Genomic DNA, 13,888 nt, shown 5'->3' with positions numbered 1-13,888 from the left:
TAAGCTTCACTCCATCTCAATACATACCCTGGAAGGAAGAAGCATGGCCCAGGATGAGATACTTGAGTTCGAAGCTATAGGAGAGAATGTTTTGGAGTGTGTCTCTTTGAGCAGCTGAGTAGTAGCTCTCCTCCATCTTGCGGGTACAGCATGTGGGACCCTGGTGTTTACAGATGAGAAGTTCTGCATCTGTGATGGATTAATCATAGAAGGTGACTTAAGTAGAAACATTTGTGCCTATTTAAACCACATGTCTCATAACTTTCATATGTTGGATTTCTGAGTACAGTTTTTAACCCTCATGCAATACCTCCTCTAAAGTTTTTTTTCCAAGCTAACAAACTGATTATGAACACTGAATGGCTTTCCTGTGGTAAATGCAATTTGCAAAGTCAAGTGACATACTGTTTACATCGACTAAAAGTAGTTGTACAGCATTTTTACATGTAAACCTAAAGGGGGTTTTTAGCAAGTTTGGACAAACAAATTGGATGAACTTATATATTTGGTTGATCGAAGATTTGGAGTTGTAAATTGGAAGATTGGATGGTTTAGTAATGCGTACAATTTTAATCTTCATGCAATGCCTTCCTCTAGAGCAGGGATCAACAAACTTGGAGGTTCGGTGTCCTGAAGAATTTAGCTCCAACCCTGATCAAACACACCTGAACAAGCTAATCAAGGTCTTACTAGGGATACTTGAAACACCAAGGCAGGTGTGTTGAGGCAAGTTGGAGCTAAACCATGCAGGGCACCGGACCTCCAGGAACGAGATTGGTGACCCCTGCACTAGAGTATTTTTCCAAGCTAACAAACAAATCATGCACACCGAATGGCTTTCCTGTGGTAAATGTAATTAGCAAAGTCAAGTATAATACTGTTCATAATGTTTGCATCAGCATATTTGCATCAGACTTAATGTTTTCTGTGCTCTATATCAACAATACAATGCCAGATTTCACCAAGGCATTAATAATAGTGGAAAGGGGGCAAAGAGTCCATAGGGAGCCTATTGAAAGGGTGTATCTTAAAGAGCAGGTCGTATAGGTTTAAAAAAAAAATCTTAGTTGCAGTGTATATGCATATGTAACTTTGGGTAAAAAAAAAATGTAATAACGATGATAATGATTATGTATTTTCACCTGAAAATAGTTTTATAGTTAGGGGCGGGTTTTATTTTTGTGCTCCTCCTTTCAAACTAAGCCTAATTTGCCCAAGCCATCAAACTGATGTCATCAGAGAAGGGCTGCCATTTCAAAGCAGAAGCACAAGGTCAGATTTAGATGAATGATTATCAAAACAAAAATGTTTTCTTTTTCTGTGGATGTTGGAAATAGGCTCATTTAACAAATCCTCTAGAGTTAAACAGTTGAGTTCTACCATTTATGAATCCATTCAGCCTATCTCCAGGTCTGGCGGGAGCACTTTTAGCTTAGCATAGCTTAGCATAAATCATTGCATCTTGCGCAAAGAATGAAAATCTGTTCCCATACATGTTCAGAAATAAAGGTACAGGAGTTGTCTCTGGGGCAGTATCTTTTTAAAAGGTAGATATTTGTACCTAAAGGGTCCATAATGGTACTTTAAAGGTACTTTTTAGGTACACTTGAGTACTAATAGTCACCTTTTAGATACCACTGTGGACTACTGTGTACAAATATGTATTTTTTTTAAAAGGTACTTCCCCAGTTGCAGCATCTTTATCTTTTTTTTCTGAAAGTGCTGCAACGGGTACAGTAATATTATTCAGCGCTTTTATCATTCAATAACCATTGATTTAATGCTACAACAATGCTAATCTTTCTAATTATTACATTTTGTTTACAATTGTCATGGGACATGATTAACATACAAAGAGTGTGGCATAGGGGCAAGTAGGTGCATGTAAAAGGGAAAACATGTGATCAAGACAGATGATATCCGCTCTGTCAGTCATCCGGCTCTATCCTATGTGACCAATTTTACACCAATGGGACCCCATAAGCCATGCATTAGAGCAGCTGACTGTGATCACCGGCATTCGGATGACCTCTCTCACCTCTCAATACACATGGAACGTATGTACTAAGAATATTTTGTAATCGTCATGCTTTTCCAGTGTATCCTTTCCATAAACAAGAACCTGAGACAAACCTAAGATGGCTAGCTGTCAATTTCACAGGAACTCGCAAGCATTTTTTAGATGACTTCAGTTCAGGAATGCGTTTTTGATTTAACATGAAATGCGTAACATGAAAAACATTTGACAGCCTATCCTACAGTCGTTTTCATTTTGTCAACACCACTGGCATTTCTGATTTATGCTCTGTCATCAAAATGAACTGTTTGTTAGACGACTTTTTCAGTCGCATTTTACATAACATATAGTTTAGCGTATTCATAAATATATTAAACTGGGGGAAAACATGGTGTAGATACAATTTTCACTAAGGAAATGTTAGTAAACATAGACATTTAAAAGCCTGCAATATTTTCTCTTGTACAAATGACTTAGTAAATCTCACAAAAATAAAAAAATATATAAAAATCTACAGTGTAATAAATTAATAGGTCAATATTTTGTGCTTTTTGTTCAAATTAAATAATTATACTTAATTGGTTACATAACAGCCTAACAGGACATAGCTGAAACAATTCAAAGCAACATTATATGGGCCCACATCTAATATAATATAATATAATATAAAATAATATAATATAATATAATATAATATAGGGGCGAAGCAGTGGCACAGTAGGTAGTGCTGTTGCCTCATATCAAGAAGGTCGCTGGTTTGATCCTCAGTTTCCGTTTCTGTGTGGAGTTTGCATGTACTTCCTATGTTCGCGTGGGTTTCCTCCGGGTTCTCCGGTTTCCCCCACAGTCCAAAAGACATGTCCTACAGGTGAATTGGGTAGGCTAAATTGTATGTATGAGTGTGTGTGGATGTTTCCCAGAGATGGGTTGCGGCTGGAAGGGCATTCGCTGCATAACAACGTGCTGGATAAGTTGGTGGTTCATTCTGCTGTGGTGACCCCAGATAAATAAAGGCACTAAGCCGACAAGAGAATGAATGATAATATAATATAATAAAATATTATATATTATAATATAATATAATGACAACTATTTATTAAAATTCAGTCACGTTTCTTGACAGGTACACACACACACACACAAATCATTGTTTTAATTTTAACCTACATTAATAGAGGTTACTAAACCAAAAATAAATATACTTTAAACTTTTAAAGATCATTTGAGACGGTTTATTCCGCTGTGGTGACCCCTGAAAAAGAGACTAAGCCAAAGGAAAATAATGAATGAAAAGACATGTGACATTTTAAAAATAGATTAAATGAAGTGGCGAATTAACCGATATTAAATGGTCAAAGACTAAAATGATCAATCACATTCCCTAAAATGTTTTTGTTTTACGTCAGTTTGGCGTGATTTTTAACGTTATTTGTTGTTAGCAAAAACTATGTTAGTTATAGCGCTCCATTTTATATGTTTCATATTGTTTTGTTGTTTAAAATTAGACACAAGTAGCTGTTTATCGACTACCACAGCTTTAGTATACCGAGTTTTTAGTTATATACTTAACTTTTAATTAACATGATTATGTAAATCCCTCACATGTTCTCACAGTTAAAATTCAGTTGTCATTGTTTGTAACTTAACTGTACCTTCAAGTTACATAACATTTTTTTAAAGTCCTTGCTTTTTGTCAACGTGTTCAATTGGTCATATTTTTTTACTCTTGAAGAAGAAAAACATAAATATAGCTGACTAACCATCACAGGAAACTGTTCAGGATGTGACTGTTTATACCGTTTCCTCCGGTGCAAACAAACCTGTAGCTGCTGTCTCCGGAACCCACCGCAATGAGCCGACCTGCCGCAGCTGGAAAGCGGTTTTGACCTCATGACAGCTCTGCGCACCGGCGCTCTGAACCCTCCATATCAGCACACTGAAGAGCAGGATCCACATCCAGCAGACACGCGGTGCTGTCCCGCGGAGCATTGCACCATCTCAGTCAGTCCACAGAAAAGCCCTCTGAGCCAATGTGAAGGGGAAAAACCCGAGGCGAGACTGAAGAAAGTAACTATTATCCTGAAGACAGGCACATTTAGAGCCGCTTAATGAAGTATCCAGAGAGAATGTTTTGCAGCCTAGCAGGGGCTTCACATGCTGCGCGGTCTGCACTGGGGACATGTAAGGAAGGGCCCCTGTGTGTATCCAGAGACTTATGCCAATTTTGTGCGCCAAACACTCACTGCACACACCCCTCACACAGGAATAGATAGATAGATAGATAGATAGATAGACAGATAGATAGATAGATAGATAGATAGATAGATAGATAGATAGATAGATAGATAGATAGATAGATTTTTTTTCATCCGTTTAATGTTATTTTAAGGCTTATCTATTGGGAGAAAATGAATAAAATGCCTTCATAAATACCATATTGTTTTGCTTTAATACATTATTAATGCAAAATGTTTTAATGATCAAATAACTAAATTTACAGCAGCTTTTAGTAAGATGAAAGAGAAAGTTTTAAGTTATTTATAAAAAAATGTCAGCTCAGAAAAAAAATCTAAATAAAAATTTAAGATCTATTGAGTCTTCTTACAGTAACCATGTAAAAAAATTGAATAATTAATCAGAATTAGTTTAATATAAACTACAAAACTGTAGTAAAAGAAAAACATTTACGTGTAGGAATAAATAATATATTAATAGCTTTAAATAACAAACTTAGAAAATAAATAAGGAAATAAACTTATTATAACTTATAATAAAACATATTATATATATATATATATATATATATATATATATATATATATATATATATATATATATATATATATAAATTGCTATTATATAAATAAATTGCATCAAATATTTCTTGATTTGTTTTTCTCTATTTACAGTCATAGTTTTTAGGAAGAAAAAAATATTTTGAGAGCAACTTAAGTCTAAATATTAAGCTAGTAACAAACACGCTTTCTTAAGGCCACAACTCAATAAATATTTTTTTTCTACCTAAGTCTAGCAGCAATCTCCATTTAATATTTTCTTCACACGACACAAAATGATTGGGAAGTAGATGAAATTGGTTTTGTGCAACCTGTTGATTTGTCCACTGAATATATAATAACTTAACAACAGAAGCAAATCAATATTGTGCAAATGCTGTGTGCATACACAAACACAAAATTATTTTATATCATTTTAAATCATCATGTCGACATTTACTTTGGTTTACATATTCAGAAAATGGACTACTGTTAGCAAAGCAGCCAACTGTAATTTTACCCGTGATTCAAAACTCCCACAAATTATATGACGCTTAAAAATGTTATAACTCCTTTAATCTTCAGCTGTAAACAATATAATATAATATAATATAATATAATATAATATAATATAATATAATATAATATAATATAATATAATATAATATAATATAATATAATATAATATAATATAAATCTCACAAGTCCACAAATCAGCGTTATTTCGTCCTGTCGCTACGAGGCGCAGTATGTTCATTCATCACACTCTTTTTTTAAATAAATAATGAAGTAACACCACTAGATGGCGAAATACTGTAAATAGAGGGATTTTTACCGGATTCAGAGACGCAGAAGGAATAATACAAGCATGCTGTGATGTTATGTACTCCCAAGTTCACACTTTTCCGAGTTTAAGATCAGCTAAACGCTTATAAAGACACATGGCTGGGAATATAAAAGATAAAGAAGCATTTCAACGCCTCAATTTCCTCTATCAGGTTAGTCAGACTCTCTATCATTCGTATGATATCCTCTCATACTCATTCGAATATCTCCAAATCTTTTGCTGATGTTTTCTTCTTACGGTTAATCAAAGGCTGCTCACTGCGTTTTGGCCCAAAACCCAGAGAACATCGAATTAGCACGATTTTACTGCTTCACACAGAAGACAATCTCTAAACGACTAGTGCTCAGACAGTAAGTATGCTGTAACTATAAGTGTTTACACTAATATACGTCAATTTTAAATGTACAAACTATAGTTATTTTAAATTAAGCTTCAGCAAAATATGTTTTTTTTTTCTGTTAAAAGAGACCCTTCAGTGAAGAGAACCATTTGCAAGAAATGCTACACTTTACTAATACCAGGTGTCACATCAACTGTACGTCAAAAAAGTAAGGTCTATCTATCTATCTATCTATCTATCTATCTGTCTGTCTGTCTGTCTGTCTGTCTGTCTGTCTGTCTGTCTGTCTGTCTGTCTGTCTGTCTGTCTGTCTGTCTGTCTGTCTGTCTGTCTGTCTGTCTGTCTGTCTGTCTGTCTGTCTATTTAAAAGTTAACAATTCATTTCAAGTTAATTCAATATAAAATTTTAAGGAGGAAAGGGGCGACAACGTAAGACTGTTGTACGATGTCTAAGTTGTGGACTGACCAAACGATTCCCAAACAACCCGAAACATAAACTGTGGGTGGATCAACCAGAGGCTCAACTAGAAAACCAGACATCTCAAGGTAAACTTATTTTGAATTAGCAAAACATTTAAAATATTTTGGAACAGTAAACATGTCAGGCTAAATAACTCAAATTCATTATTGGCTTCTGCTGTCTTCATTAGTTTCAAAAACAGATTTTTTTACTATTTTAAAATGGCGTCTTTGGAGATATTTTCTGCTGGAGAAACTGCTTTCCTTTTAGAACGGTATAGCAGAAAATGTTGTTAGTTTTAAAACCTTGACTTTTTCAAACCACTGTCTACCTTGAATCATCCCATGCTTAGCACTGAGGTAAAGTTGGTTTTATATTTGCACATTCAGACATTAGCGTTTAATAAAATAGTAAAGTATGATAAAAAAGGCTTATACAGATGAATTATCATGACGTACTGTTAAGAGCGCAACACATTATATAAACATGCTTACCTCTATATATTTTTTACACTACTTTGAATATCATTCTGAAATCATGTTAGTAAGACCTCCAAAAAACATAAGCACCATTTAACTTTACTATGAACAATGTTGTAGCTTGATAGTCATTGGATGACAATTTGAATTCACCATTTAAAATTGGTTAAATTTTCCATTCAGTTCATCATAGCAACACATATTTTAAATCAAGTCTATTATTGATTCACTAACATACTGTTTACATCATTGACAAATCACAAATATATCCAGAGGAGATACAGAAAAGTATCAAATCACAAATATGAAAATAATTAAATAAATAAATAATATTACTTGATAAATCCTATCACTCAAAATAAAATAAAACTGGAAAATGCTACCCTGTTTGTGTCATTAAAGTTAATTTTGTTAAAGCATAATCTGAGCTTTATGGCACATAAGACTTGCTATATTAAAGGGATAAATATCTAATGAAATATCTATTAACATATATGAAGTGTTGGTGTAAGAAAATAGGTGGAAATAATTAGCTGTAGAAGCTAAACTAAATGTTTTTTCATCTAATGATTGGTAAATTATGTTACTGGTATGTTAGAATAGCTGGCTAATCAGGTAGCATACTACTGTAGCATTATGCAAAGCTAATTGGTAAACCACCTACCTTGTAAATTACCTGACAAAAGAGAATGTTTGTAGCAGTGAAATCCAAGCTAACTGGATAATCTGCTAGTGATATGTTAGCTTGTCAGGCTAATCTGTTATTGGTATGTCAGGAATGGCAGGCTAATCAGGTGGCAGTGAGCAAAGCTAATTTGTAAGAATAAATGTAGCAGTTAAAAAACTGAAAGCAAAGTTTGCTGGTTGATTGCTAGTTGAAATTTGCTTGATGAGTGATGTTAATTTAGGGGGTTAATGTGTTAGTGGGATGCTATGTATACAGGTTATTTGGCTAATGAATACAGTTTTTTTTTTAATTTAAGGCCCCGTTTACACTAATGCGTTTTAGTTTGAAAACTCAAAAGTTTTGCTACGGTTACGCCAACCGTCCTCACTACAGCGGAGTTCTCGAGCGCACAAAATGGAGCGTTTCGAAAACGCTGGAGAGGCCGTTTTCATTCTGAAATGCTGCTGCTCTGTCTCAGTGTGGATGATGGAAAACGGAGACATCTGAAATCGAAGGCGGGGCTGCAGACATTCATCTCTCTGATTGGGGCTTTTCCTCAATATTAAGTAGCCTAACACATACAGTTCAGTCCTGCATTCTCTCCTTGTAAGTTCAGACTTCGCAAGTTTGATCAAGGCTGCAGTCTCTTCTTCTCAGTTTGATATGGAAAACAGACTGGACGTGGGTAAATCTTCAAAGGGAACAGTGTACTTTATAACTTCATTCACATCACCCTGGCTTCGTTGTTTCACTTTGTCAACAATAAAATGTAAATATGATTTAAGGAACTGCCTATTTTCATTTTAATATTAGCAACTTAACAGACAGCAGAAATGTTGAGGCGTCGTGCTGCAAATATGAGCGTCATCTTCACTGTGTGGATATTTACAACAAAACGGAGCCCATAACAACTGCCTCCTTTAAATTTCAGTAAAAATACAAAACATACCCTCTCTTTTGCTGAATATCAGTTTTAATAATCGATAATGGCCATTATAAAAGTATAACATACAATAAGTTTATACATTATTGCAAATAAAGGCAAGAGATCAGTCAATATACAGAATAGGCTACGTGGTTACATTAATCATTAACTTATCTTTGCGATCAGCCAAAGCACGTTACCTGAGAACAAGTAAAAGATTCCAATGACCAAAGTCAGGGAATATGTCGTTAGATATAAGCCCCTTTCACACATACAGACCTTTCCGGAAAATTACCGGCAATTTTCCGGAAAGGTTGTATGTGTGAACAGGTCCTTTTTGAAAATACCGGTAAATTCGTTCTGGCTATTTTCCGGAAAGAGAAGTTGTAACATTACCGGCAATTTGCCGGAATGCTGCGCTGTGTGAACGCAGAAGGAATATTTCCGGAATAAGCGCGTGCACGTCTAGAACGTGCTGACGTGAGCCGTCTACTTTAGCCAATCACAACAGTCAGACGCATTTACGTCCGCGCGGTTTGTGAGAATAAAAGCCTTTGAATATTTTTCCAGACGCATTTAGCTGCTAGAAGTTAGTCAGATCACGTTTATATGTTCTTCTTAATGCCAACTGTGCAAATAATCATCGATAAGATGCTTATGATAAGCCGTTGTTTGTTTACCTTCAAGCTTTGCGTGTGCCCATGAAACAGCCTGTGAGCGCCAGCACACACACATATTATGATCTCGACATGCGAAAGTGATCCTGCGAAAGTTGTTCACAATATTGATCATCAAAAGAGTTTGTAATTTAGTCAAATGATTACAAATACAAGCGCAGCCGTTTCAAGCTCATGTGTGGTGAATGATGTCAGAATTTACCGGTATTTTGGAATGGATGTGTGAATGCTCTTTTCCGGAAAATTTCCGTAACGTCCTCGCCTGTGTGAACAGCGCTTTTTTGAATATACCGGTAAAGTCGTTCCGTAAATTTTCCGGATATTTACCGGTATCACTGTGTGAAAGGGGCTATAGAGAACAAGATGAATGAAATATCACGTTTGATAAATATAGTGAGATTAGATCCAGCGGGAGATGCTTGATGAGAAGTCCGACTAGCACAGCTCTCATCTGGGTAGATGGGCTGCAGCGCTTGCCAGAGTGTGTGTGTGGTCACGTGATGTGCGTTTTCAGCGTTTTGGTGTGGACGGAGAGCTGTTCAGAAACGCTGGGTAAAACGCGAGTGTGGACGCGGATCGTTTTCATTCTAAAACGCCGTTTTAAAACTAAAACGCACTAGTGTAAATGGGGCCTAAAACGTCTAATCCTGTTTTTAACCGAAGTAGAAAAGAGCACGCTATTTAGCTATTGGTGTGCAAATACATTAGGCTAAGCTGTCAGTGCTAAGTTCAGATAACGAAGTAATTGTTTAACTGTATGCAAGATGAGGGCTAACTTCACTAGTCAATTTTTTGTATCAAATCCTTTCATCAAAGCTTGTCTTGTCTTTCACCTGTTTTTGTTTTTTTTGTCTTATGCCAGCGTTGATGACAGTTTTTGTCATCCTTTTCAAATATTGACTACTGTAGTAATAGTATTATTTTTTTCTTGTACATAGTATGTTAAAGGTGCCATATAATGTGTTTGATACATTGTTTACATTGTTCTCTCATATCTACATAGAAGGCATTTGGAAATAAAGCCCTAGAAACTGGTTTACAAGCCTGTTTAGAAGCTTATGATTTACCCCTAATATAGAAAGCTCTCTTTTGACCTTATTTGGAATGGTCGTGAATATACATGAGCTCTACTCCCATTCTCCAGTCTGTGACTTCAGCAACTCGTGTTGCTTATCCACACAGGGTGATGGGTTCTAAAGTAAATGTACAAAAAAAAAAAAAAACATATTTCGGTGTCAAAACATATTTGAACAAACTTGAGTAATTGCCTTGTCAAATGCTAGTCGTTTCAACTGAAGTGGACAGGAGGTTTTACATTACCTCATTACAAACATAAACAAAAAAATACATAAAATACACATTAAAGTCGGTATGAAAAGGGTTAAGACTGGAAGTACGAATGGACAAAAGCAGGGCAGAAACACGAAGGGCAATTTTTTTTTTTGTTTTGCTTCTTACACCTTCTTTACATACCTGAACCTTGCCTACAGCACTTATTCATTGTTGCTCTTATAGTTGCTTAAATTGCTTCCTTGTCCTCATTTGTAAGTCGCTTTGGATAAAAGCGTCTGCTAAATGACTAAATGTATGTTTTTTTTACAAAATAATGAATTATATAGATTATTTGTTTATAACAAACACTGCTATATAGAATTAAAATTAGGAAGAGTAGATTTTGAGTTCATGCAGGCTTTGAACTAATAAAAGAAACAGTTAAACAGACCTTAAGCCTCTTTGGAATGGTGCTAAAATATAAATACAATTATTATTTGTTTTTCCTGAATTTTCCGTTCTAACGGGCTGTCCGCTTGTTAAGTCATGATGTATGAAATACTGTTTCCAGGTCCAAGCCACTACTCATTTGAATTGTGAAAGTATTTGTTTATGACCACATTTTAGTCCTATATATCACACATTAAAGTGAATTTTATATAAAAGCATAGTGTACACAACAGTCTCTGGACTTGCTGCATCACAAATACCAATTTTTTTTTACAATTTCTTAAAAAATTAATCACTTTCTGGCCATCAGATATTAGGCATGGACATATATATTGCTATCTTGATTTTCGAAAGTATTACATCGCTTTGTGAACGTTTATTATTAACATTTGTCAAGTCTCCACATACAGTAGCGCTTGGACCCGGAAGCTGTTTCATGTGACGTCACACTCAACAAGTGGATAAACATGAGATGCTGTTGTGTTTACATGTCCCACAGATAATGTATTGCCAAAATAAGAGTCCCACATACATAGGAAATATAAGCAGCTGTGTCAAACTTAGAAAGTAAGTGGGAGAAATTATAATTATTGTAATATCAGTAGGAAACATTTTGGCTAATCAAATGCTGCTGTGATTTGTGCGTAATAATGATCCCATGGGAAACATCTGTTTTGCTTGGATTGATCGCTTTTTATTGGGATTTTGCACTCACAGGATTTACATGAGAATGAGGAAACGATGTTTGAGATTCACAGTATGCCATTTCCATGTATAAAGCACTCATTATTCAGATCTACTTAGATCAGGGCCGGAGTGGGACTCCTTTTCAGCCCTGGAGTTTCAAGCCTTAGACCGGCCCACCTCAGTTCACGTCTTTTTCAAGAAAACAGATGCTTTAGATCTTCAAATGTTTTTCATAAATATGAGAATATTAAAGGGTAGCTAAATCTCCAACACTATTCTTTAAATCACCACAATGTCCTTTAATGCAATATCTGAATATATATTCTGTGAAAAGTTCTTTATAGATAAAAAATAAAAAATGTACACATACATAAGTAACCCAAACAGTATTATATGTGTTAACACTAAAAATGAAATAAAAAAAAATTTATTTAGGTGAGGTTCTTGTCTGCGTCGTCGAAACGCAACGTGCTGACCACTGGACCACAATGGTGCTGTTATGAAATAAATATTGTCATCTGCAAGACTCTTTTAACCATAGTATTACTTTCTATTGATGGCTTAAACTTTTTCTCCCATGTTTAAATTTCTGATTAAGTTATGTCAGATTTAATAATGTAGTGAAACATCTGATTTTCATTGAGCAGGTGTAATATTCATTAATATTAATTATTTGAATTCTTATATTTACTAAGGTGCCGCTGTCATCATTAACCTGCAGGCTGCATTTTGCTCACAGGGCTGCGAGAAAATAAATAAAAAGAGTGGAGTTGGGACAAAATAACAAATAAAAATAGTGAGGCTATGGCCCTCGTGGCCAAAAAATGGACCGGCCAACCGGAAATTCTCCTGGTCCTCCCGATTAGCCAATCCGGGCCTGACCTAGATATATCCATATTTTTATTTTATGGCATCTTTATTTTTCATTTTACATTAGTTGGTAAACTGACAATTAACAGGCTAATCATCAAAGGCTTTGCTTATAAATCAACCAGCGATGCATGCAAAGTTTGAAAGGCTTAGTGACTAGTTTTTGCTTATGAGGCTAATAATCTGTGATTAATATATTAGATAGAGTAATAGGATTATAGCTAGTCTAACTCTTTAGCTTGTGAGCTACATTAATAAAACAAATGCTTATTTACCCTTTTATGATATCACATTTACAAACCTGAGACCACATACATAAGCAATTTAGCACTAATTAGCATTCAATAAATGTTGTAAATTTACCCAATGTAACCATATTTGTTCTGCAGACGCTGGTCCTTCATCTAACTCAACAACCCAAGGGAAGAAATGTGATGGTTCAAGTGGTTCAGCATCCACAGCAGCGAAGACTACACCTACAGCTCAAACAAATAAACCTAAATCTTCATGATACTTGTTTTATGAGACTGTCTTGAGGCATTAGAATAGCTTCAACTGTTTGGTTATATCCTATTATTAGTTTTTTATTCTCCTGACATGGTGTGCAATATTAGTTTTCATCCGCATCGAATGGATGTTTTGATTCGCAATAAAGTGATCCTACTGTAAGGGGCTGATTTACATTGCTAATGACTTTTATTTTGTACTTTATGCATGCTTTAATATCATTGAACTCTTTATGGCTTCCCATTAAAAAAAGAAGCTGCTTTTATCACCCCGAGCATATGGAAATCTGTTGGGAATTCAGTTCCCTGCATAAAAATTGATTGATCTACTGTTGCTAAATTACCTCTTTATCCAAACCATCATGTGGATATTTCACTTATACGCGTGCAGCAAACTTAATAATTCTTTTCTCTCTCGATTTTCCGATCGATAGCTTTTTTTTTTCAACTTCTGAAGCCTGTTGATCTCTGATAATCTCTTGATCTCAGGGTCGTGAGTTTACATCCCATGATGAGCATAAAGGTTTTGATATTATACTTTTGATGTTTTTGATGAGAACAAAAGCCTGCTTTTTTCCCCACGCGGTTATGCGCGTTCATGCATTATTCAGATCTGCGTGCACGAGCTCTCCCGAGTATCTCGCCTCAACTTGGATGCTCAATGCCGTTGCATATTCATGATATTCTGTACTCTGGCGATAATTTATAAGTGATATGAAGGCATTTACACATGTAAGAGTGTAATTCAGTGGCTGCTGATGTTGTTAATTGGATGGGATATGGATCTCGTCTAAACGCATTACAACAGCGCGGTCCTGAGGATATGCATCTAGTAGCTGTCGATACAAAAAAAAAAAAAAAAAAAACACTGAAAGTTCCATCAAGAGGCTTCATCTCAATCAAATCAATATGGCAAG

General features: G+C 35.3%; 2 protein-coding genes across 2 annotated transcripts in view; one reads left to right on the top strand and one right to left on the bottom strand.

Moving 5' to 3' along the window:
- The window catches only part of gpc5b (glypican 5b), a 62,651-nt gene extending 58,645 nt beyond the window's left edge, over nt 1–4,006 (bottom strand). The window contains 2 exon segments of the mRNA NM_001302221.1: nt 28–189; nt 3,838–4,006. Of these exon segments, the coding sequence (NP_001289150.1) occupies nt 28–189; nt 3,838–4,006 (331 nt within the window).
- A 1,630-nt stretch (nt 4,007–5,636) lies between these two features.
- rpp21 (ribonuclease P subunit p21) lies at nt 5,637–13,215 on the top strand. Its single transcript, NM_001003530.2, is given in 5 exon segments — nt 5,637–5,789; nt 5,888–5,988; nt 6,104–6,186; nt 6,390–6,524; nt 12,855–13,215. Coding segments are annotated over 5 exon segments (498 nt in total). The 5' UTR covers nt 5,637–5,732; the 3' UTR covers nt 12,977–13,215.
- The last annotated feature ends 673 nt before the right edge of the window (nt 13,216–13,888 follow it).

This window comes from Danio rerio, chromosome 22, assembly GCF_049306965.1.
Source record: "Danio rerio strain Tuebingen ecotype United States chromosome 22, GRCz12tu, whole genome shotgun sequence".
NCBI classification, from domain to species: Eukaryota; Metazoa; Chordata; class Actinopteri; order Cypriniformes; family Danionidae; genus Danio; species Danio rerio.
This window is presented reverse-complemented; position numbering and strand designations above follow the sequence as displayed.